This window comes from Phalacrocorax carbo, chromosome Z (genome assembly GCF_963921805.1).
Source record: "Phalacrocorax carbo chromosome Z, bPhaCar2.1, whole genome shotgun sequence".
In the NCBI taxonomy this organism is placed as follows: domain Eukaryota; kingdom Metazoa; phylum Chordata; class Aves; order Suliformes; family Phalacrocoracidae; genus Phalacrocorax; species Phalacrocorax carbo.
In genome coordinates, this window is record NC_087548.1 from 17,575,774 (window position 1) to 17,601,889 (window position 26,116).

At 37.8% G+C, this 26,116-nt stretch overlaps 1 protein-coding gene across 1 annotated transcript in view; it reads right to left on the minus strand.

The window, feature by feature from the left end:
- Positions 1 to 3,801: 3,801 nt before the first annotated feature.
- OXCT1 (3-oxoacid CoA-transferase 1) overlaps positions 3,802 to 26,116 on the minus strand; it is an 80,352-nt gene continuing 58,037 nt past the window's right edge. The window contains exons 14-17 of the mRNA XM_064437706.1: positions 17,835 to 17,924; positions 12,650 to 12,730; positions 10,579 to 10,680; positions 3,802 to 3,946 (exon numbers count right to left, since the gene is read on the minus strand). Of these exons, the coding sequence (XP_064293776.1) occupies positions 3,911 to 3,946; positions 10,579 to 10,680; positions 12,650 to 12,730; positions 17,835 to 17,924 (309 nt within the window). The 3' untranslated portion in view covers positions 3,802 to 3,910. The remainder of the gene's footprint in view (positions 3,947 to 10,578; positions 10,681 to 12,649; positions 12,731 to 17,834; positions 17,925 to 26,116) is intronic.

The window sequence follows — 26,116 nt, forward strand, 5'->3', positions numbered from 1 at the left end:
GAGGTTTTTGCGTGTGCTGAGCTGTGACATGCTGGTGTCACAAGCTAAGCTTTTAGTGTTCCTAATGGCAGAACAGATCATCATGAAAAATGGTGAAAATAGATGAAACCTGAGATTTTTAATCTTTATTGTTTTGCAAATACATAGGACTTTGATGCTTAGTTTGCAGAGCTTACAGTACAACTACATCTTCTATAATATTTCATTTTTTTGCTTTTTCAGGGACAAAAGTCAATAAAATATAAAGTGAAGTTAAGTCCAGTGTGATAATATAGTAGAATCACCATCTTCTTCAGGACAAAGAGTATCGACTGTCCTTGTCTTGCAAAGTGCTGTCAAGCAGGGGATGATCTCAGTGATGTACCAATAATCCTTCATGCCTACCATCAACCACCAAAGAGGAACAAGAAGCTCTCATCCCTGTAACACCGATCATCGCGACTACTGCTCAGATCATACCTTACCTATGAACCACACTTGTGTCCACAGAGAGGAAATACTTAGGAGTGCTTTAATTTCTATTCCAACTTTACAGATTAATTAAAAAAGTGGAGTCACAGCTTGCTGCAATTAGCTTGTGCGGATACATGACGTTTTCAGAACAATACCAATATTCTACCACAATATATTGTCCCCAGGATAAAAAACTTCAAGTGTGACATACAGATACTTGCACCACTGTTTTATATGAGAGAGCCTGTTCTCCTTTCATCCCCAGTTTTCAGCACCATATTGACTTTTGCTCTCTTGCATCAACACTGATACAAACAAAAGAAGACACAGAACTCGTATCCAGCACGTCTGACAGTCTTCAAGTACTCTTCCACACTCTTGATCAAGTGAGATCTCCAAGTTGAAGAGAAAAAATAACCTGTTGCACAGACCTTAGCTGGTTATTCCTCACAACATCCCTGTGAGGTAGGAAGAAAAATATCCCCTTTTTCAGCAACATGAGACAAGGCAGAGAGCACAGATGACATTCCACAAGGCAGTAAGTGAAGAACTGGAAAAGCTGAAACTCAGGAGTTCTTGGCTCCCAATTCTTTGCCTCAGAAACCAAGGTGCTGAACTCCCAGACATTATCAGGTCATTAGTTTTTTTACAGCCATATACTAATGACAACAATGGCTTCTGTGCGTATGACAGCAAAGCATAGTTCTATGGCAGGAGCAGCATACACCTGATGCTGCCCTCAGACACTTCTGTACTTTATGTATGTCAATAAATGTTTGCTGTAATTAACTAATCAGTCCTATAACTAACGTAGCATAGGTAATTGCAACAGATCAACATTTTATTCATAGATTTAAGACTTTCCCAGCTATTTAAATACACATTTTCTTCTCTGGATAAGTTACTATTAACTCCCTTCCCCTGTAAAATAGTTTTTATACTCCTCCCCTAAAACCAGCATCCACTCCGGGTACTCTCTCTGAGAGCTTTGAGCGGTGACGAACAAGACACCTTCAGGGATCACACCTATCCCCTGAGAGTAGCTCTTCACCCATCCTTTGCCCTGAAGGCAAAGACAGGCACTTTTTGCTGTGTACAGCACTACAAGGGTCAGAACTGCCACTGAAGTGTCTTTATGGATTGGGGAAGAGGCCTCTGGGCTACCCTATCCAAACCCAAAACTTCTTTTATATTGGGCTAAAATAGAGTCAACTTTTGTTTTATAGAGATTCCTAATCTGCAACATCTCCGTGCGCAGAACTTCATCCCACCTCTACAGCAATAGAAATGGCCAAACTTTAAGAAAGTAATTTGTCTGGAATAAGGGAATAACATAGGGAACACACCTCAACAGAGAAAACAGGTGAAAACTAAAGCTAGGTAAAAGCTAACTAATTTGTGGTAATCCTGGGCTAAGATATTCTGCAGCACTTTGATCAATGTAGTTTCAAGTCTTGCATGCAAATGACCTATCAACCACATCACTTGTATATGTTTAATCATGAAATTAGCACTAGTCTTTGTACAACACATTTCTTTCCCTTGGGCTCAGGTCTTGCTTACACGTTCAGGCTATAAAATGGCCTAGCATCCACGAGTTCAAGTCACACAACTTTGTATTATGGGAGTACTTCTGTACTAGCATAAAGGTGCTTGCAAAGGCATTTTGTTTATTCCTTTGTGGGAAGAAGGATAACCTATTCTGGTATTGACAAGAGATTATCAAAGAATTGTTTAGAGTAAGGGCAACTAAGCAAAATAATCTCTCTAATCAAAACAGTTTTACTGCTATAAAACCCATGTGTGGATCAAGACAATTTTTATACCTGTCCCAAGAAAGAGATGCATTTCTTATTTTTGAATGGAAAAATGCAGTACAGAGGCTAGTACAGGAGCTGAATAGTGTAGGATTTTCCTAACTGGTTCGCTAGAAATGTGTTACATTCCTTCCATAGTACACACTGACTATAGTGAATAGCTCTTCCATCTAGTATTAGAATGCCCTTCCGTACTATATCGCAACACTGTTTATCACATGTATGATAGGTGTGCATATATATATATATTTGTGCATCTACATTTTATGTGTTTTTCAGTCACTTAATCTGCTCCAGTCCTGCTGTGAAACATTATGTCAGAAATTATTTTATCTGAAGTGTTTTACGTGTTCCTATTTATATGAATGACAGAAACCATTATACATGCAGAAAACTCTGTATTTTAGTAAATGCAGACTTCCAGTCAATTAATGCTCTGTGTAATAAAGACATATTGTGCTGATTTGGGATGTGAGATCCAATGCTGTAATATTACCTATTTGCAAAAACAACAGTCATTTTGTAATTAATAACAGTGAAAGGAAGTTCTTTATCAAATAGCAGAACCAGTGCGAGAGAATGATTTTTCATTTTGATTGTCTCATGGCATTCATTCTAGTTATCATGAGTTTGCATTCCAAACCCTTTAGGTTTTTCCAATGCCTTGATCAGCAAGTGGTGCAAACTTACTGCTTTTACCCTTAACCGACCGTATTCCCTTCAAAAGAACGTTCCAAGTGCCCACAACATTGTCTTCTCCTGTTTCTGTGTTACACTGGAAGGATGGACTTCACTCCAGAAACAATCTTCATTTGCCTTTGAATCGGGGCTGGGAATAAGGATTATATCTGGAGAATAAGACTGGTTCACACAGGACACTTGCGCAGCTACTAGTTGCCTGCATGGGGATGGAGACTTTTTAATCTTTCTCCTTCATACTAGCCCCATTCTAGTTTGTATGATTTAAACAGAAGGGGTCAGAGTTGGATTTTGGGAGATGTAGGGTTCTTAATGCCAACAGACACACACTGTGGAAACCAGACATATTCAGGCATAAGGACTCAGTTATTTCCAGCAGTATAAACAGTTTTGTCACAGACTCATTAAAAGCTTCGAGAAAAGCTAAGTCCATATTTCTGATGTCTCTTTCTAGCTGTGTACATTAGCTATAGACTGCTCCAGAAAAAAAAAACCACACCTCAGGAGAACAGACATGGTAAGTGCTGTAGTTCCAGAGCCAGGGAGTGACTTTTAAGTTTAATGGTATCAGGAAAAGCAGAGGCAACCACAAGTTTTGCATGGTCATTATCTGAATCTGTGCAAAAAATGTAGTATTTGGCAGAAAGAATACAAGGCATTTTTTGGGCAATGTTCATTAACATTTTAGTATAATATTATTCAAATTTAGGGAATAAATTCACCCTGCCATTAAAATTGGTAATGTTAGGAAAGTGAAATAAAATTCAGGCTTATAGTCACAGACTGAGTTTAACTATCTGGAAACTACCTACAAAGCTCTTTAAAAAAAAAAAAAAAAAAAAAAAAGAGTAAATTTGCAAAACAGCCATCGATTTCTCTTCACTGAGCTCCCATTTGGAAACAAGCCTCCTGGCAAGTTAAGCCCAGTCTGTATTTCATGTTTAAATCTGCCTCATTGGTATTAGTTTTGGCGAAACCTAGCAAAAAGGAGGGAAAAAACACAACAGTTGGCATACAGATACAGCAGTACAACCCACCATTCATTTCCATCTCTATCAACTATGTGCCACTGAAGACTAGAGACACTGTATTTATTTAAACTGATATATTTGCAGTATTTCAGAGATAAACACTCCCACAACTAAATTTTCTGATGCAGGAATACAAGATATGTGTGGTGCTAGTATCCCGCATGTAAACTTCATTTCTTTTGAGCTGGATTATTGATCTGAGAATGCAAGCAGATTAAACTTGGATGGCTGAACATGTACTTGGCCCTGCTAACTGCATGGTCATCTTGGATGGCTTTCAATGCCCACAGAAGGGACAGCTGAAATCAGGTGAAGCAGCTCCTCAATTATACAGCATACAGGATGGTGGATGAACATATCTCAAAAATAGGCCATGGCTTAGTTAATGCTCTGGCCCGTAAATGGTCATAGTTTGCATACAGTGGGGCTGCACTTGCCATGAACAGCAATAGGAGACGTAGCTGCAGATGGGCAACAGCTTCAGCCATCACCTTCTAAGCCACTTGCATTCACGTATCAATACACTGAATGGTGCAGAGGCAACAAAACAGATTATATTCAATATATGATTGAATCATCACTTCAGTATTAAAACAAGCATGACAAGGAATCTTAAACTATTATTTCCCCTCTTTGCTCAATAGCCAAGTTAATTTTGCTTTTCCTCCCCACCTACCAGCAGACAGGATGCTGTCTGTCAATGCTGGGTCTGTGCAGGAGTAGTCAACTGAGGTTTGGAGCATGTGTATTAGCAAGGGATATACAATCAAATGCAGACCTATATTATACACATACTGTACCCACAGTATATGTATACATTTGATTTCATTGCTTGATGAAAAATTCAATACTTCTAATTTTACCTATTTTTTAAAAAATTGCCTTCTTCCATTCACATTCATTTGATTTGTTTGATGATATAGTTTAAAACTTCTAATTTAACCTTTTCTTTTTAAACTTGCCTTTTTCCCTTCACATTCATTTTTGTGTGAGGACACACTTATGTATTCTATTGTTTTAATTCCATACACTCATAAAAATCAATTGCTGATATTGTAAGATATCCAGCAGACCAAAAATAAGCCACAGTAAGCCTACAGAGGAAATCAGATGAGGAAAGAAGGTGTAAATGGGAACAATACAGAGACTTTGAAGACTAGCAACAGTTAACATTTGCCAGAACCCGAACTTTCTCAGGCTGAACCTTGACAAAAGCCCTCTACAGAATATCCAAGCCTCTTCAAATATCTCCTGTCCCCAGCCCTATTTAAACAGGTGCCCCAAAATGAAGATCAAAAGTAACTCAGGTGATCTTACTTGCCCAGGATGAAAAACAGCTCCACAGATAATCTGGCTCCTAGTTAATTAACGTGTCCCACTGAAACATCACATACTGCATTCCTTCTGCCTCCTTATCCCATCTTTTTCACTTAACAGTACTGAACAAGCCAACTCATGAAGGAATGATATATAAGGGCCTTTCCAAGCATTAAGGCCTCTTTCTTTTAGAGGTACAGGGCTGTATTTCCTATACCGATTAGATTTCTACATTATCCTTCCTCCAGCCACTATATATAATCATTTATAACCTTTTGAGAATAGCCACCAAAGAAAGCTGAGCTCATGAAGAATGTGTTTACTTTATCAAATGCTAATGAAATGTTTTCAGTGGATGGAAACTGTTCATTGATTTTTCAAAGTTGTGTGTGAACTAGGGTAATAAATAGATGTAATAGGTGAAGTGTAGAACAGCTGGAGAAATGCTGAGTGCACCAGCATTCCTGAACTAGTTCCAGAAATCTTTCAACATTTCTGACTCCAAGTGCCTGTGTGCGTTATTTAATTTGGGCCTACTTCTGCCTCACCCAGGGACGGTTCCATTGAAGTAGAGGCAAAACCTGGAAGCACCATTAAAATCTGTATTCTGCAAATAGTAACAAAAGACAATTACTGGAGGAGATATTGTTTTTCTCCTGTCGTAGATCTTGGTGCCATCAAAACCTCGAGTGTTTTACATTTGAATGAACATATTTTGTTAAATGTAATGTCTGCACATCTGATGCTAACAGCTGTCATTTGTGTGTACCACTATCTGCTTCAGAAAGGGTCTGAACCCATGAGTGCTGAAGTGCCACAATGCCTACTGAAGATAACAGACGTGGTGAGAGCCCAGCTCCGCTCAGAACTGGACCCAAATACAACTGTTTGCTCTAAATAAATGTGATTAAATAAGCAGAAAAATGCAAATGTAACAAAAATGATGGTTTGTGCTTGGAAAATAAAGAGTAATCAAGTCTGAAATGCAGACAGCCCCCTGAGTCCACTGCTTTAAATCCCAGTGGAGTCAGTCAATTCAGTATCACCCCGTGCTAACAGCACAGCATTTGGTAAGAGCTGAACATGCTTAATGAAGACTATTTTACAGTACACAGCCACAGAGTTGCTACTTTCTTACAGTACCTCCTAAGCAACACATTCTTAACATTATTTCACTTACAGGAAGAACAGCTTATCTTGGAACCTTCAAAACACTTTGCTAATGCTGAACAGGTGTAGTGTTCAACATAGGTGTACTGGGAGCAGTCTGCCTGGGCAGTCTGTACGCAGCCTCTGAACTGGTACGAGGACATGCGGCCTCAGGGACTCCCTGCAATTTGAGCTTGTTGACTCTCCAATTTCCAACACCAAACTACCTTTTCCAGCTACACAAACAGCCCTATGCTTATTTCATTGTGTTTCTTTATAGCAAGCAGTTTATAGCAACCACTGTTATCGTATTTGTTAACATAATAAAAGCTGCATATCCCTTATTAATTCCTAAATTATTTGAAACTGCAGGTAAAAGCAAACCACAATTCCAACATCAACTTTTGTACAAAAACCTGTTCCTAATGTCAATTCTGCAGTGGGGAAGATTGATCAGGAATAAACACAACATCCATTCAAAAACAGACTCAATCCTGCAACAGCTCATTTCCTCAAAGGAAAATGTACCTCCAGAAAATAAAAACTGTATCCTCTATTATTTTGTACTCACTGGCTTGAACTTGGACAGTCAATTTCTTTTTAAACATACACTAGTCAATTGCTATTCAACCATGTAATGATTCCTTGGCAGATGCTTTTCCAAAACTCCATGTTATCTTTGAAGAAAATCTTGTAAAACTGAGCTTTTACAATAAGCAAATAAAAAAAAAGGGGGGGGGGGGGGCATGGGGAATTTTTTACCTCGGCAGACTTATCCTGATTATTTTTATAATGAAATACATCTGCAGAAGTATAGTTCCCAGTCTCTTCTCTCATGGTCTCATCAATGATATAAACCACCACAAGCCCAAACAGATCACCTGCCAAGGTGATCCATATGCTAGGCTACAGCAAATCTGATTTAAGCACACAAGATAAGCCAACACTTTTTCTTCACACCACAGTAAAATCAAGAGTGAACTGTTTATTTTTTATATGATGCCAGTCTATAATGAAGATTGTTGATTCTGAATCATGTTTTCTTTGACATTTTGTTGTTGTAAATGTCCTTTAGGAGATGTTTTTCCAAATCAGTAAGCAGGCTGTGAAAACGTTGCGGAACACCCAAATGTGTCTCAAAGAAAGCCAGAAAGGCTATAAAGTTCTCCTCTCCAAAAAGGAATAGTCTGCACTGGCAGAGATAGCTGCATACAAAGGTACAGCCATCCCTTAAAATCTCACTTGTAATGAACCCAAAGGGATGTTTGTTTTAGTGCAGAACGTTCACTGAAAAAAGCTGCTAGAAAAGGGTCAGCTCCTCATTTTCCACCCATTATTTCTGCTTCAAACTAGCAAAACGTATGATCCAAAAATGCTTTTACTGTAGCAATACAATATCACTAAAGCTCCTGTCACCAATATAAACAAGAACAAGATGTCTCATTCAGTGAACATAAATAATCACAAGCACAACTGTTACTCCTGCAAGGAAGCCTGAGGCAGAGTCTTGAAATGTGGAAAAAAGGACTGAGGGTGCTGCTTTCTGAACAAATGCCTCTGAACTTCAAAACTAAGCAGAGGAGCTGTAGGTGTTCTCTGTATAAGAAAATCGGGCCATCAAGGATCCAATATTATGCAACAGTGGCCCAGTCTTGCTGTCACAGATGTCAACAGAAGTTTCAATAAGAATTTCAATGACACGGGGACTCAGTCAATGTGGCGTGGAAACATCATTTAGAGGAGGGGAAAAAACAAAACAAAACAAAAAGGAAGAGCTAGTGCTCTGCCACGCTACAGCTTTAATAAACAAATCACTGTGGATGGATCATGCTTGCCATCTGCAGCCCTACAGAGATTTCAGTCATTTTTGGCACTATCAGTCAGTAGGTAACACTGACCTCTGCGCATTCCTTGGTAGAGGTACACGCTTTGCAAGCAAGCACTGCTTTGCCAGCATTTATGCAAGCCACATGCCTTCAACATAAATATATGAAAATGCATAAACCAAGCAGCATCTACATTTTTCATGCCCACAGCGTCTTTAGTGCAGCTCGTGATTTCATGCATGACTACAGCAGCTGTACAGAGCAGACTGCACTGGAATTTGCCTTCAGGAGAACTAGGAAATGGTGCCTGTGAAGTGTCCCTTCCTGATCCCAGAGAGACAAATCCCAGGGACCTAGACAGTGGGTTGTTGGAATACCTCTCACAACTGCTAACTTCAGGCTATCCTAAAGATTCAAAATTTATACCACTGCTTTGTAACATTTACGGGAAAGCACTAAGGGACAGTGGGTCATGCTATCTTTTCTTTGGTCCTAATAGTTTGTTCTTTCATATCCACCATGCTGCTGCAAAACTTAATCTCATAGCCCATCATTTTAAGCTGATCACTTCTTTCTCTGAATTCTCTGGTTGCTTCTGCTTTCATTGCCTTGAGCACAAGCTATTGGACTTTACTTTTGGTAACACATGCTCAATTAAATAGAGATATATATTGGTCACCTGAACCAAAAAGACATCGCTCCTTCCAAACAAGCATGTTTGAAGCATGTAAGGACTGTTTCTGGCAAGAAAATTCCTTTCCTACGGTTTCAGTGTATTTAAATGCTTACTAAACATGGCACCTTCAAATTCGTCATGAAGTTAATCCCCAAATTAAATATGCAAGAACAAAACAAAGTGACTGACTGCAATAGATACAAACCTACCAGGTCGTTTTTATGTTTTTAATTTTGGATGCTAGTTGTTTGACAGGCTGATCAGCCAAAGAAACAGAAGACCTGACATTATTGCTATTTTAAAAAATTTATCATTTTTTCCTAAATCACAGTCAGAAGCTGAATGAATATTTTTTTTTGCACACAGAATTGCTGAATATCGAAGGTTGCTCCCACTTTAAATTAAAAAATAATAACAACTTTCATAAAATGTTACATGGAAAATTAATAATGGAGCAAAGTGATTTTGTAGCAGTTTAATGCACACTGCAGTTGCAGGTCGTTTGTCTCCAACCAAACAATTTTTCTCAGATGAACAAATGTGTTTTCAGAAGTGAACAGCTCTTTACTTAAAATATTTAAAACTCCACAAGAAAAAACATACACTATCATATTTAGTTCTCAGAAATGGACCCTATGGATGCCGGAAATGAATGAAATTCCACAGGCTTATTGCTCAGAAGTTTTACTTACTGCCAGTAGTATGCTTAAAGCCTTAATAACAAACTCTTTCATGTACTAACTGCTCTGCAATCTTTCAGTTATGTGCCCTAGCCCTGTACGAAACTCTGCAAAGAGGAAGAGTATTGCACTTCATCACCAAATATTCCCCCACTATTTTTATAGTACAGTTTGTATACTGTCATTCTCACTGTTCTCATCAAATGAGGGCTGACCTGCCCCAAAAGACTTCACAACACAGAAGAAAAATTTTCGTAATGTTCATGTAGGAGAAGGCCACGAAGAAACTATATGTTATCAACCACACATATGCAGTAAGTTACAATCCAGTGTGGTACACTTTCCTTTAATAAGCCAGTTTTGTCTTAGTATTAAGTGAGACTTAAGAATGAATGTGAAGGTAAAAAGGCAGCGGCTTTCTGGATTAATGCAGAGCATACATTTCATTCATACAAGACAATGGGAGAGAAAAAGCAAATATACCAACAGTACAGCATTTAATTGATTGGCACTAGTAACACAGAGCGGAGAAGACTCAACCCCACCTAAAGATAGCATGAAAACTTAGCAACAAAGAGTTAGTTTACCTAATTTATACTGTGTAAAACTAAATATTCATCTATATCTCAGATATGAATCAGCTTCCCTCTTCGAAGCATCATAAAAGTTCCCTTTCCACAGTGCCCTTTTACCCTTAGTCATTCCTCCATCTCTTCGGTTTTTCCTAGTTTCTAATGCTTCCAATATAATCATACTAGATTCGTCCTAAATAATCTTCTTGTTTTCATTGTAAATCCCACAGGTAATCTACCCAGCCCTCACCTATAAGGATGAAACCTACTGCCTCTGCAAGTCCTCATGTGGTGAGTGTTTGTAGAGAATATTTGTTCTGACACCAGAATAACTATATTTGTTTGTGAAATGACTTACTGTGAAGTCGCAGCCAGTGCTTTTCTTGATATCATCCACTGTCAGTCCTTCCCAGATTTCCACAAGGGTCAATCCCTTCTTCTTGTCCACATCAAACACAGCCTGTCAGGTTCAAATAGCACACAATTAATTTTTTATTATCAAAGCAGAAAATGTAAGTAGTAATATTGTAAAATTCCACCACAAAATGGTGTGCTGAAGTAGGTAGTCTTCCCTCAGTAACAGATTATGCCATTATCAATTAGGTTCACTTTACACTTTTCTGACTGACCAATAAAGATTTCTGCTACATTTATTTGTACCCAAAAGAATCTAAAATATGAGCTGAATATGTTAGTTTTGTGGGAAAAATGTGCAACTGTTCTTCATTGCATAAAATGAGGACCATGCCTCCTGCTCCAATCTGGTGAGAATTGGGAGGTCCAAAGGAAAGGGATGAGATGTTCTTTCCTGCAAGACAATGCTCACAAGAGATCATGAAGGAAAACAGGAAAACACAATGTCTCCCTCACTCTTCTATTTCATTTTAAGGCCAGTACAGAGGTACTGAGTGGTTGAACACCTTTGTCAGACTAAAAACTTCTCTAACAGCTACTGTACACCCAGTGCAAATTTTAATATTTTCAGAAACTAGCAATGAAAGACAAGATTTGTTGTACTTTTAATAGAAAGACTGCGAGGAAGTGGCTGAAGGAGTAAGGCTGTTCTTCCTTACATATTCATACAATATGCTTTCCACTTTCAAGGCTCACAAGCACATCAAATAAAAACACCTTTAAAACAATGTGCACTTTAATAGTGCCTACCAGAGGGAGATACACAGGTTGCAAGCTAGTTGCCAGGGAAACCATAAGGTCTATAGTAATTTTCCTTAATAAAAAAAGTCATTAGCAAAAGACCAGTGAAGACTGAACTTGAAATGAAAGTAAAGTCATAGGCTCATCACAGAAGTGTACTGAAGTTCAGCTGTCCTCTGGGCACATGAGACTGATTTATGGGACTGAAAAATGGTAGCAAAGTGATAGCTCCTCTAAGTCTCAAAAGAGAAACTGGGCATAAGGAACATACATACTGGGAAGCTAGTGTGGAAACAAAATTTATTGTACATTTGCATCATCTCCTAATAAAGCAACCAGATCTGACAAGTGGTGACTCTTAGAGAAATTTCTGCTTTTGTTTATTTTCTATCAGTCCTTGTTCACTCTCATGTTTTTGTACCTTACATTTGTATGCGGTCAGTTAGTAGAAGACTGGAAAAAATTCCACATTTTCATTTATTTTCCCTTACTTTGTGGACAAAAAACCCCCTTAAATTACAGTACCAATATACCACCAGGAGAAAGCAAAATTCTACATCAGCACCTTTGATGCATTCTACTTAGTATGATAGATGGCCCACAGAGGAACTACTCTAAGCCCTTAAAAATGTGAACACTGATAATAAAAGGAGTATGATTACAGCAAAAACCTTAAGTGACTTATCCTTTGCTGAAAAGATCCACTAATGTACTCAGAGCAGCAGCAGTATCAGATGCTCACATGTACCTGCACTGGAGAGTAAATTGCTTCACAAATGGAATCAAGTAAGGACAAAAGAATTAAAGCCCTGCTACAGCTACAGTTTGTGTTTCTCTGGAAAAGTCTGTAGTATACACAAAGGAAGATGCCAATTGTCTGACATGGGTGCTACACAGTTGTTGCTCTGATGGAAAAAAAAAGAGCTGTGTTTACATCTGTATTTGAGGATTTGGATCTCGCATGGCAAATTTTCAGGAATACTTTGGTCAAAATAAGTACTTACACACTTTGTATACTTCTCATGCATAGCATTTTTGTTCTGAAGGTCTCTAAGAGTATGGTTCAGTATGCTAGATTCAATGGCAAAAACTTCAAAAGGGAAAATATGATCCCCAGACATCTGGACTGAACTCCAAGGGAATCTTTGCCCTTCATTGGCAACAGATACTGAACATATTCTTCATTTTTACTATGCTTTTCTACTTTTACCGAGTGTCCTTTCTTAGGGATAGAGGAGGAAAGTATTGACAAGGATTCAAGAAAAGTACTTTACCTTCTCTGTAATGATGCGGTTTACACATTGTTTCCCAGTAAGTGGTAAACTGCATTTTTCCAAGATTTTATGGACATTGCCCTGTGTTTAACAATATACAGACAAACATTAATTTTCAACACAACACAACTTACTCAGAATTCAAATATGTACATGAAAATCACAGCTGTAGTCATTCAGTGTTATTGAAACATTCACCGTTCTCAGAACCCTCTTTCAATTCACTTCTATGGCAGATTTCATCTCTGGCAATGTGGAACAGTTACTACTTAAATCCCAGATACAGGGAGATGATTAATAAGAATCTCACTGTACCACTGACTGGGCTCCTGAGTTTGGAAGTTCTGCATACTTCTGTTTAATAATTTGTCTTTCCTGCTGCACAGTGAGGACAAGAGATACATTGGACCACACTGATGACACATAAAGGACAAAAACTAGGGAAAGGCATTGTGGCCATGACATTTCTCTGTCTTATATTTTATCACAAACAATATGTATAGCATCAGTCATAGAGGGAGGCATTTCAAATGCCCAGGGCTCAACTGCATAGTCATGCTCTGAAAATAGTAAATCCAGCTTCTATACCCACACTGAATTCCTATTCCCTCCATCTCTCCAGGAAAGCCCAAAAGCAGACCAAGAGATGAGTAAATACCCTCATCTTCCAGTGCTACAAAGAAGTTACATTATCTCTGTTTTAGACAGAACAAATTAGGATGCAAATATAGTAGAAAAGAATGTATTTATAGAAAATAAGATTTACTTTAAGGCACTTCCTTTTCTGGGGCATCAAACACCAGCTATTCTAAATCCTGGAAAAAAGATTAACTAATGAGAAGACATGAAGCTTGGCAGGTAAGGTTTGGGTGATGAATTTTTTTTTTGTTTTCCCTTCTCCTCCCCCTCCTACCTTCTTTTCTTCTTCAATTTTTTAATAGAATTCACAAATGGCTTTAGATCCTGCTAAATGAATGTAGGCTTCACGAGCTCTGAATGGATATAAAAGAGGTGGATCACTACATTTTTAATCAGTATTTGTAGGCGTTTGGAGGTAGCATTAAGTGCACATTTCTCCTATTATCACATGCTTTTACTTTTTCACTAATTATAAATTTTCAGTTACATATTTCAAAACTCTCAGACTATTGCATGTCTCATTTAACCATCTGAACTCAATACTTTTTAAGTTTACAATCATCAGTTTGCCTTAAGGCTTAATATAAACTCAGGAATGACCTCTCAGCAGTTTGACTCCCAACAAAATCAGCAATCCATTTGCTCTTGAATTTATCTTGTGCTATGAAGAACTATTTCTTAATTCTAATTCTAATTGTACTGGCAAGATCTACATCTGGTATCAAGGCAACTACTCTGATGAAACTCACTCACTCTTAATGAAAATAATGATTTGCAACAGTGTTACTTTCAACTGATCTACTTGTATTTTGTCCATCTTGAGGACCTTCCCGCACCTTTTGCCTAAGAGCCAAGATTAATCTGTGCTATTTGTAATACCTTCAATAACATATCAGGTATATTTCTCAGCAATATGAAACCAGTGTCTCTTCTTGGTATCCAATTGAAATGGAAATGCATGGACTTTCAGAGGTGACCACCTGAATGGCTCCTCTGACCCTGAGAACTGATAAATTCCTGCCTCTTAACTCTTGAGCTGAAGATTATTTTATTACCAGTTAGCATTAAAGGCAACTTTTGGAAGACATCCATTGAGGGCACTATCAGAATAGGAATCTAAATGGAACTGCACGAGTGTTTATCATCTGAGTTTATATGGGATTTCTTCAGATAAAGGAAAAGACTGTTGTGTACATACAAAAAACAATAAGGTGCTTCAGACTGCTTTAAGTAAAAAATTCTGCTGTAGAAGTACAAAAGTATCCTTAATCTTCCGGAACACATTAAAATCGAAACTATTCACAATTACAGTTTTAAGTTCAGTGCTCCATGTTTCAGTCACATCCAAATCAAGTGATTAGAACTAGCTTCCATTCTCTTTTCCGCAATGGTGTAGACAACTCATTTCACAACATGGAACAATTACCAGCCATCACTTCACTATGTTTTGCAAAACATGTCAACGATGGTATGGGGGTAAGAACTTGACTTTTATTTCCCTTAAGCAGTATTTAGCAGACTTGGTACAGATGCACAGTGACTGTTTAGAGATTAAATAACAACCTTACATTCTATTTTTTTTCTTCATGGTTATGAAAAAAATGTAATTTAGCAAAAAATACATTAATACCATAACAAATTAGACTTAAGGTCCATTTGCCAAGTATCTCACAGCAAAAATTGAGCCACCCTTCCACAGATATGCCCTCCTGTTTCCTCACATGCTGTGATGCATAGATTTCCTGAGCTAGAGAGACTGCTTCTGGGCAATGCTATTTAATTGTCACTGATGAACTTAACCTCATAAAACAGTTTAGCCCCTTTCATATAGGCTTAATTCTTTGAGCTCCTGCATCATCCTGCTGATCATCCACAACTTCATTAGCTGGCTGTGAAAAATGTTTCTTCTTGATTTAAATATGCTGGTTGCTAATTTCATTTGGCTACCCCTACTTCTTTTATAAGGCAATGACTAGCCATTCTGCATCTACCTTCTTCATGCCCTTATTATTTTGTGTAGTTCTGCACTACCCTTCCTCAATAGCACTTCTTAAGCTGAAGAGTCTTCTCCAAAACTCACTTCATGTTCTGTCATCTGTCTTCTGTACCTTTTGGTTTTCATTACACGTAAAAATTTAAGTAATTAAAAATGTAAATAATTCAGGGCGGAACATATTTAGTTTTATATGTAATATACTACATATCAGAGTTTTAAAAGAGGACAATTTTTTGAGTATTTGAGTGTTAAGACAGATACTAGTTCCACCCTCATGATTAAGTGTAAGTTATATTTTGCCTGCACTGCAAGCACTCAGCCAATTGCTGAGGAGAATGCACTTTTAAACTCTTAGAAAACTTTTCTAATGTTTAACAAGCCACTATTATTATTATTATACAAAAAAAAACTTGAAAAGCATTATAAGATCTTTCACAAGATCACAAATCAGACAAAACTGCAAGAACTACCTATTGCAGTTAACTCTTGAACATGTCCACTGAAGGTACTGCATACATCCCATAACCTTCCACTGTATTTCCATCCATCAAATCTTGACCGCTGTTTATTTACAAAAGACTTTGGCATCTAATGATAGATTTGTTATGATTTAATTGGAGATTAAGATGACAAAAATGTCCCTATAATAAAAAGCCAGCAAACACAACAGACTGCCACAGTACATGCAGACATTCCTTTCACTCAGTAGCACACTGGGCTTGAAGCTGGATGAAGGGTCACTTCTCTGCTGCATAGATATAGATGCAATACATTTGTGAGAAAATCTTTGGTGTGAAGAATTAAAAAGCCATGAATATCAAATTGGCTCCATAAGAAGCAGTCACCCCAATAAAAGGCTTCTGACCTTCAGAAGTGGTTGCACAGGTGCTGTATTTGCTTGTGTATAATAATAAAAAAAAAAGAGAAGCACCTGAAAACTGTACACCAGCTTTTGACCTCCAAACATTAGATTTCCATATTTCATCACCTTTACTTTTGAGCAAGCAGGAAGTAGTATGAAGACCCCAAAAAGAGGCTAGGTAAGAGGAAAGAATGCCAATATCCTCCATTTTAAAATAAAAAAATGGAAGATCATGCACACAGTTCAGTTTTGTAGTGTTTTCTCACAAAAGCAGAGGAAATAATTTATGAAAGCCTATAACTGGCTTTCCAGAAGTACACTCCAGACATCCCACGTATGTAAGAGCCCAAGTTATAAATGCATATGCCAAAATGCCAAAAGTCTATGAACCATTGTAACAGTGAACCTATCTGTGCTTCCACCTTTGTCATGTTTCAGTACTCCTACTGACAAAAGAACAACATGCAACTTCCAAACGCTGTACTGAGAAAAGATTTCAGTAATACTACTTCTAAGGTAGACTCTGAGCCTTAAGCAAATTCCACAGCAACTAGAAATTTAGCATAAATATTTATTCAGATCACATTAATACCTGAAGTATGTGTCTGAGCAAATGGATAATCACATATCCAGTTTTTGGGAGGCTGTGATAGGAAAGCAAGTCATATAGGTGCATTTGCTTTTTACTTTTGTTTACTTATTTACACATAGGCAGGTGAAAACTATTGGCTCAGACTCAGCCCTGTTAGTGAAAATGTGCCCCCTGAAATCACAACTTAATATAAAATGTGAAACTACTGTATTTGTCAACATTTTTTAAAGTGAAAATTCATTCTTCAAATCACATTTTAAAAACAGACAACTGTTAATATATTTAGCTTTCATATTTACATATTTACTATAGTTTACCACGCAAATTCCTTACATTTTCCCTTATGCATTCTGACAGGGATATTATCTTGAACAATACACAACTTAATGCAGACATATAACAAATTTGGAATTACAGGAATGCAGAAATTAAATAAAAAGTTATCTTTTAAACATTCAATGTAGTTCCCTGAAAATAGAGATTTCTGTACTTCAGCACATTTTTCTCATAGCTTGGACAGTCCCATTTTAGAAGTTTCAAATGACAAGTTTCCTACAACCTCTTGTGGGAGACTGTTTATATCTATAAAACTCCCCCCACAAAGACGTCTCTACATTGAACTCTATCATGTAATGATGTAACGCAGCCTGCATCTTATCATGCCAAAAAGATCTATTCTATTAAACTGTCAGTACCAATTTGACTGGCAACTTCAAAGGTAAATATCTTCAAAGGTAAATAACAAGTATTTAACCATGGGGAACCTAATTTTTCAAATTATTCTGAGACAAAGAGTAAAACCTCTGGGGTAGCATCTACTGTAGCTCTGGCAATTGCCACGCTCATTAAATTTGCATGAAGTAACTAGCTTTTAAACATCAGGTTAATATTTCATTTTTTTCCATGGTGAATGATTCACTTAGAAGAGGAAAGGAGCCATACTAATCTAGCCCCCGTTGCACCTCCATAATAACTAACACCAAAACTGTCAAATCCTCACAAACTGTCAGAATGAATATAAGATGTCGTCTTTATTTTTCTTCTATTTTTGGTACAGCACAAAACACTTACTTAGAATGAAGTGGAAGAGCCTTACCTTGGCTGAATGCTCCATGGTGACAACCACTTTGGTCTGCGCACTGGATACCAGGTCCATGGCACCCCCCATTCCTTTCACCATCTTACCCTAAAATTAAATTTTAATGGAAATCTATAATTTTTACTATCATTAAAAAAAAGAAAAAAGATAAGAATACATTGGCTGCAATGACAGCACAAGATATTCTCCTATTTCATCCCCATTGTATTCAAACACCAACAGAGCTCCACCAGAGCGAAAACAGCTGTCTCATTCTAGGCTCTACATGATGTAAACAGAAGAAGGAGAAGAGGAACAAGGATGCACTACCATGGCTGATGCCCTGGGGTGTAACTTAAATCTGAGTAGTACCACTGGCTTAATGAAAGCCCTGACACTGAGAAGTGATGAAATTAACTCCAATAGTTCTGACATTATAAAAGCAAAGCGTTCACTCTCCTGTTGATAAAAATATAATTACTTCCTCAAAAAAAATCTTTGCTTATGAAATGTAGCAACAAGAACATCAGAGCACTCTCCACCTGCCAGTTTAGAAAGCCATGGCTTGTATCCCTATATCAGCACAAACCAATCGTTTTGTTCTATTTTAGATATCTGTGGATGTGATTTCGGAACACGGGCAAATAAATCAATGTTGATCAGTACTGTCTTCTGTTTGTCCCTCAAACCAAGCAATGCTTTCTGCCTCTATGACTCATTCCTCTCTTAAAGAGTGCCAGAATTGCACCTGTTATCACAGCAGCTGTATTATGGCTTGGTGTTCAGCTACCTCTGTTTTTGCTTTCTGTAATGCTAGTGCGTTCAACCCCTGCCTGCATCCACCACCTTAAAATGAATGCTTCTGACCTTGGAAGGTAAGAGATACAGACTTGGCACACTTCGGATGGGAAAGGACCATAAGTACAAGTATCAGTATAAGCAGAGCAGTCATTTTTGGACAAGCACTAGACTCCAAAAAACAAACAAGGCAACAACCTCATATACCACTCCAGAGCTGCTGAGGAGGGCAGAAAAGGGAGTGGAACATCAAGGCACCTACATGATAGGGGAGGTTAGTACGAAACACAAGGCAAGGAATTTTACAGATTAAAATAAATTAATTTCTGTCTCAAGTGTTTTGTGTATGCTCTCTTTTGACTGGTTATTCTCTGGAATTAAAATAAATTATGGACAGTAATACAGTGTGTGCTATTCTATATATAAAACCTAGAAGTATATGGTTACATGACTGCAAAGCTTCCTAGTATAAAGCTTTACTTTTCTGCTTCCTTTTATTACCTATGTGATTACTAGTTTCAGTACCTATGGTTCATCACATAAAACATATGGAAGAGACTTGTTTCTTTAAGCTTCCTAGTATAAAGCTTTACTTTTCTGCTTCCTTTTATTACCTATGTGATTACTAGTTTCAGTACCTATGGTTCATCACATAAAACATATGGAAGAGACTTGTTTCTTTAAGCTGCCAGACCAGCAACTTATTGGTCTCTTTATCATTATGGTCTCATGATCATAATGGAGAGAATACACACACAAATATCACATTTTCTTACTCTTTGCACAATGAAGAATAAATCACATCTTCCTATATCTATAAACAACCCCTTTGGAATTTCTCAGGTCAGATTAATATTTAATATTAATCACATTAATCACCATTAGTACTAAATATTTCTTTCCAAATATAAACCTGAAAAGGATGAGAGGATTTATCTCTGTTCTCTAACTTCCTGGCGCTGCTCAGATAATTTTCCATCCTTTACAGAGACTGCAATGACCTCCCACCTGCCTGCCAGAGACTCATTGACAAGATAATGCAGAGTAGATGAAGACGGTGGATTATCTTCCCAGTAATTCAGAATATGTTTGCACTGAGGATTACACTATCAATACACCTGTCCTGACAATGCCATTGGTATATTTTCCAGGCCTTTTAGTTCTATTAACTAGTAAAACCTAGAGCAACTAGGAAATATCTGAAGACATAAGTGCTGATGAAGTACAGTAAGAAATCTACTGCTGGAGAAGCTGTCATACAGGACAGAGAAGAGACTTCATCCCTTTATTTATGCAGAAGCAGGAAAACGCAAGTTAAGTTGAAGAGGACTTGGGACCTTTAAATTACTACATCTGCTCCTCCTCTTCAAGCAAACATACTCATCACTGTAGGGTGCCTGGTAAAGCAAATCAGTTAAGCATTAACTCCAACTAGCCACATAATTACATGCTTTTATTTTGAGGAATATCCAAAGCATAAGAGCCTTACATTGCTCTCAGTGCATCCACGAGACACACAACTTGCACTTTCCCCCACACCATACTGGCATAGGCGACAGCTGCATCTTACATTTGAATTAAAATGCTCGAGACTAGAAGGCGATTCCCAAAAGACGTATTGTTCCTTTTTGCCTAGGATAAGCAGGCAGACCAAAACAGTCCTGATATTTATAAACACCACACATTTACAAGCAACAAGCAATTTCTGTTTCTTTTAAATTTTAACAGCATATTTAATTGCATCTGACATAAGTCAAAGTGTTTTATTTGACTATTTCGCATGTAATATGCAGTCTTTCATAAAAATAAACATTTTCACCTCCTGATGACCACTTGCAAGAGCCACCTCTGCTGTGAAATGTCTGAGAAAACCTAAATTGGGTTTATAGTGGTGGGTACTAGCTGAAGTGGGAACTATATATTTCACTTCAATAAAATGATTGAACGTGAAATTGCAGACAGTAAAACTTTATTCTTGGTTACTTGATAAGGCATCTAAGTGTAATATAATAACCTGTACAAAGCCAAATTGTTTTAAACAATTCATTTAAAAATAAAAGGAGGTATTTCAAATAAAGAACTGCTGAAGTACTTTTGCAGGTTTCCTGCTCCTTCTTATCATGTTGGTAAGGCCCAACTTTTGCATACGCTGCCCCTCCCCCCCATTTATTTATTTAAGATGTTTTTTCTTAGTTTCCAATTACATTGGTGCTGCTAGCTTAAGAAACCAGAAGGTAAGACTTAGTTCAGTGGAGGAGTATGGGTAATTTGAAGCACTATTTTAAAGCCTACTCCATCAGCAAGAGCTTGAAGTGAGGTAAGTTTTTTGAATTAGCCACGTGCTTCCCAGGCGGTCCAATGTTGGGAATATTTATACAGAGGGTTAGGTAGAGGACAGAAACAAGCTGATGGTTTCCTTGTAGCTTCTCAGTTAAAATAAAAGGTCTATATTGCAGGGAGCAATTCTGCTTTTCCCACTGTGCTTCATCAACAGTTCTTGCAAAGTCTCAGTCCAAATGATCTTCTGATGCAAGAGGTAGAAATTCACAGACCTGATTTTTTTTTTTTAAATCAAGATATTCAGCTCTTCTGCTTATTCACAGCCATTACACCATACAAAATTAGTATAATTTCTTATAAAGCCTACTTACTGCAAAGTAAGTTATTTTGTTATTATGGCAATGGGGCATCTTTAAAAAAATATGAGCGAAGGGTACATATTTTCTTACCTGATGTCTTCATGTCTGAACATAATTTTAGTGATCAAAATACAACATTAAAGAGCCTGAGAAAGTAATTTAGCCTAATCATAATTCCTGAAGAGAAACCCTCCTGTTAGTTTGGTCGCTTATGGCACCTAAGACAATCAGTGACATTCCAGCAGAAGCCTGTGAGTAGGCAAGGTGGGCAAGACAGTCAAGATACTTTTCAAGAGAATGTTAAGTTTTTCTACAATGGTATTGCAAGCTAGAAAGATGCTATAGCAAACAGGAACAATTTACAAGAAAATCCAAACAGACTAAAAAGAGGTGGCTGAGAAAAAAAAGAAGAAAACTCAGGAGCCTTCAAACACTATTAAGGTCTTCAATCCATGCTGGTATCTTACACCTTTCCTCTTTATTTCCAGGGGAAAGGAGTTTTCTTCCATAACTGAATTTTATAGCTACTCCTAACATCACAGGATAAAATGAGTCTGAACTGATCTGGTTAAGTTAAAAGAATATAACCTTTTAAGACAAACACGTATCACATCAACAGTACAGCAAAGCAGATGCTAATAACACGTTCAAGAAACAGTGAAAACTTATTAGTGGTAAATGCAGAGTTTGAAGGATTAGCACGCAGGTGGAAATAAAAGCTTGAATAACTCCATTTAAAATTGAATATCAAAGGACAGCCAAGGTGTAAAATGTATACCTGTTTGAAAAGGAACTGAGCTACTTCCCTGTTAAGAGTCTTTGCCCATGTTGCCAACTGCCTTAATGCTGTATTAAATAAATGGTGTTTGGTCTGAAATTTCTCTTTCCATCCATTAAATAAAAAAAAAAAAAACCAGATGGCTCACATTATGCTCAAATTCAGTAAAACTACTATTTCAAAAACTCTTACAGAAGATAATGAATGCTTCTAGTTTAAACTACAGCCCTCCTGCAGGCTTCCCATTCAATTTGAATTTTCAGGCATCCCTCTTGAAGACCTTGAACAAGCTACCTAGGATGAGAGAGTAAAGATTTTAAGAATGTCAGCATGGTCTCTGACAGCCACAGACAAGGACTAGGTAGCAGGTACAGAATCCATTGCCAGTCTCAGCTTCCTTATGAAAGGAAATAATTATATTCTGCCAGGGACAGCTACTAAAATTCAGAGCAACTGGAACAGTATGAACTCCACAGAGAAAAGCAGAAATGAAGGTAATGCAGTGGATACAAGACACTACTGCCACCACCATGAATTGTACTAATGCTACAGTCAAACGGATGAATCTCGGACCCCTTCAAAGTCTTCTCCTCTGCCCCTCTCTGCAGTAGTATGTATATACTACTAACGTACATTAGTCACACAGGTCTCCCTCTCCATACAGGTACTGTCTATCTTCACAGATGTGCTAGCTGCAAATGACACACAGAGCACAAGTAAGGTCATCAGAGCCATATGTAAGTATTTAAAAAAAAAACCCTGAAATTGTTGTGGGGTTAGATGTGGTTGGTTTGGGTTCTTTTTGTTTCTTTAGGGGGGGTGTCTATTAGACACCTCAGCTTTGTACAAAAAATACACCAATCAGGATGTAATATTAAAAAATACATATGCATAAATGTACTCTAACTACATAAAAATGTAGATGACAATGCTTTGCCCACTGCTAACAGTCCTGTCCAGTATTTAAAGGAAAGGTTCATTTATAAATGTTTCTAAAATAAAAACTGCAACTCTTCCAGGTTTCACTTTCCATTTCTTCAGTGAAAAAGACTATATGAAAACTGTATCAAAAAGATGGATAAAGCTAAAGATTAAGTGTTCTGAAAAACACTCCCTTCTCCTATTTTCCACTGATTTTATGTCCTTATATGGCACAACTACAGAATTAGTGCAATTATACTGTCAACTGTGACAGCTGGATTAGATTTTACTGTGAGCATATGACTGAATAAACATTACCAAGAAACACTGGGATATCATTAATGGGATTTTTGAATCAGTAGAGTTGATAATGCAACAACACAACAAAGAGTTAATTTAGCTGAATGCAACAAAGTTGAGCACATTCTACATAGACAACAGGGTGAAGATATTCTTTATTTTGAATATCCTTTAAAGATTTAGTTGTACAGCTTAGCCATATAGAAAATGACCCGATTTTCAAGAATGTTAACCAGATATCTCCTAAAATACGAAATTAAAAGCAATATTAAAAAATAAGTAAAATTTTTGAAAGAATGGAACATAAGTTCTTCAGTGACTGATACTTGCTGGCAATATTTATTAATAATACTTCCCTAGAATACAGCATAGACAAATATGTGCACTAACTATATTTATATTTTTACTTTCCATAAACAGACAATTAAGGCATCTTAAAACACATGCAAAGAAAGTTTATCAAGTTTAATTCCTTTATTCTCCTGTAAAGCTAACTTGAAATAACCATTGGCAACAGATTTGAATGACTGAGTGAAATCCAAATTAATTCATTGAGCAACTGCATCTTAGGAGCAACTCAAAACAGTCTGTCATGGTTCACTGAAATGGGTCTGCTTTACAGTGGTGGATGGTATTTCAGTGTAATGGGATGGTTAAGCCTTCCATTTACCTTTGCATAGCGTTTCCAAAACACACAGCATAGCACACAATAATTAAATATTAGTGCCAACAGAATACTAGTCTCACTTGAAAGTGATGGTTCCATACTGTAGTCACAATTGTACCCACTAACCCACAGATCATGAGTCTTTTGACATATGCTTGTATTTTTGAGATAGCAGCTGAAGAAATTCTGCCTCCCATTGAGGGGATTGAGTGCACCCTCAGTATGTCTGCAGATGACACCAAGTCGGGTGGAAGTGTCAATCTGCTGGGGGGCAGGAAGGCCCTACAGAGGGACCTGGACAGGCTGGATTGTTGGGCCGAGGCCAATTGTATAAGATCCAGCAAGGCCAATTGCTGGGTCCTGCACTTGGGTCACAACAACCCCATGCAACGTTACAGGCTTGGGGAGGAGTGGCTGGAGAGCTGCCTCGAGGAAAAGGTCCACCCTTGGGTGGATCCCAACTGTCCCCATAGTCCTGTGTGTGTCTAAATGTTGTAGCAGGTCGCTAACCATTTCCCCTTGGATTATGGGGACTTCATTCTGCTCCCCATCCCTGTCTTCCAGCTCAGGGGGCTGGGTACTCCAAGAACAACTGGTTTTAGTGTTAAAGACTGAGGCAAAGAGGCATTAAGTACCTCAGCCTCCTCCTCAGCCTTTGCCACTATGTTTCCCCCCCACACCCAATAAAGAATGGAGATTCTCCTTATCCTTCTTTTTACTGGTAATGTATTTCTAGAAACATTTTTTAGTTTGGCTTTGGCCCTTCTACTTTTCTCACTGCATAACCTCACATCATCCTTGTAGTCCTCCTGATTATGTTACCCTCTCCTTAATCATATGCTTCATAGTTATACTTTTCATCTGTAATAACTTTCTGCCTACTGGAATGTGATGTCACAGACATTTCATCCATTTTGCTCTTTCAGATTCATTAACTTCCAGCTGCAGGGCTCCTCCATTATTGGTTCAATGGTTTTTCTGCTGGTACAGCATGTCAGCTGTATTAGAAGTTATATTATTATATAACTTCTTATAATAAGAAGTTATGGCTAAGGGATGTTCAAAAATGCATATTAAGAAGACAGAGACCCTGATGTCACAGGGGATCTTTTCAGAAGTTCTGGTGTTTTGTTTTGACCTATGTCTTGCCTCTGATACATGTCACAACAGCAATCAGAGTCATGTACCTTCCATTAGGAAGGCTGTAGAAAACAAGCAGTACTTCATAGGAAGATGTAGCCACCAGAAGGGCAGCAGAAACTGTTTCATAAAATGCTTCTATTCTGAGGGTCTCAAAAAGTCACCTGTAGAAAGGAACTACAAACAAAGCAAGTACAGGCACGTGCAGTCAAGCTCTCAACTTTTAAAATCCCAAGTGAGACACTTAAACTGCCACAAGAGCCAGGACCACTGCGACAGTGCATGCTCATGCTCATGCTGCTCTGTAGATGCAGTGAAGCTGCCCTACTAGCAGCAATTTCTGACAGTAGCTTGAGAGACACAGACAGATCACAGACCATGTTTTTCACTCACAATGTGAAACATGCCTCCATGCAGTAGCTCCCACCTGCTCTGGCCTGTCTGCCCTACTCCATGGCCATGTCCTCAGCGTTTCTCTTGAACCTCTCTAGGCCACCTTATTCCAGCTGCACTCTGTTCACAGGGACTCCTCAGAAATTTGCCACCTCATTCTCCTTTTCCTCCCCAGAAACCCTCTTGTTAACTGGAAAGATACCAATGGGAGGAAGACTAAAAGCCATTAAGTAGCAGTGCTTAATGGAATAAAACTACCAATAAATGTCAGTACTTAGGAAGTAACTTCTGCCTAAGCAAACAGCATTATATACTGCACATGCTTAAACTATTCTCACCTTCTTCTTCCTTTACTCACAGGATTTTCCTCTCCATTAGAAATTAGCAGGTAAGAATAAAGAAGGGGCTGTAATTATTGCAATGAGCCTTCCTTAGCTCAGTTCGTAATAATGAGTGCACATAAATACATGCATGCACTAGGACTCGGGTGTTATAAAGCTCTTACGGGATAGGAAGGATAGCATCATGATGGTACTTATTCAAAACACAAAATTTAGATTTTTTACTTGGCTCTGAAATAATGGCAAATAGCATCAATCCAAGAATTGAAAAGCTACAGCATATAAGAAATACTTAAACCAAACCTAAACACAAAGCTAAGAAA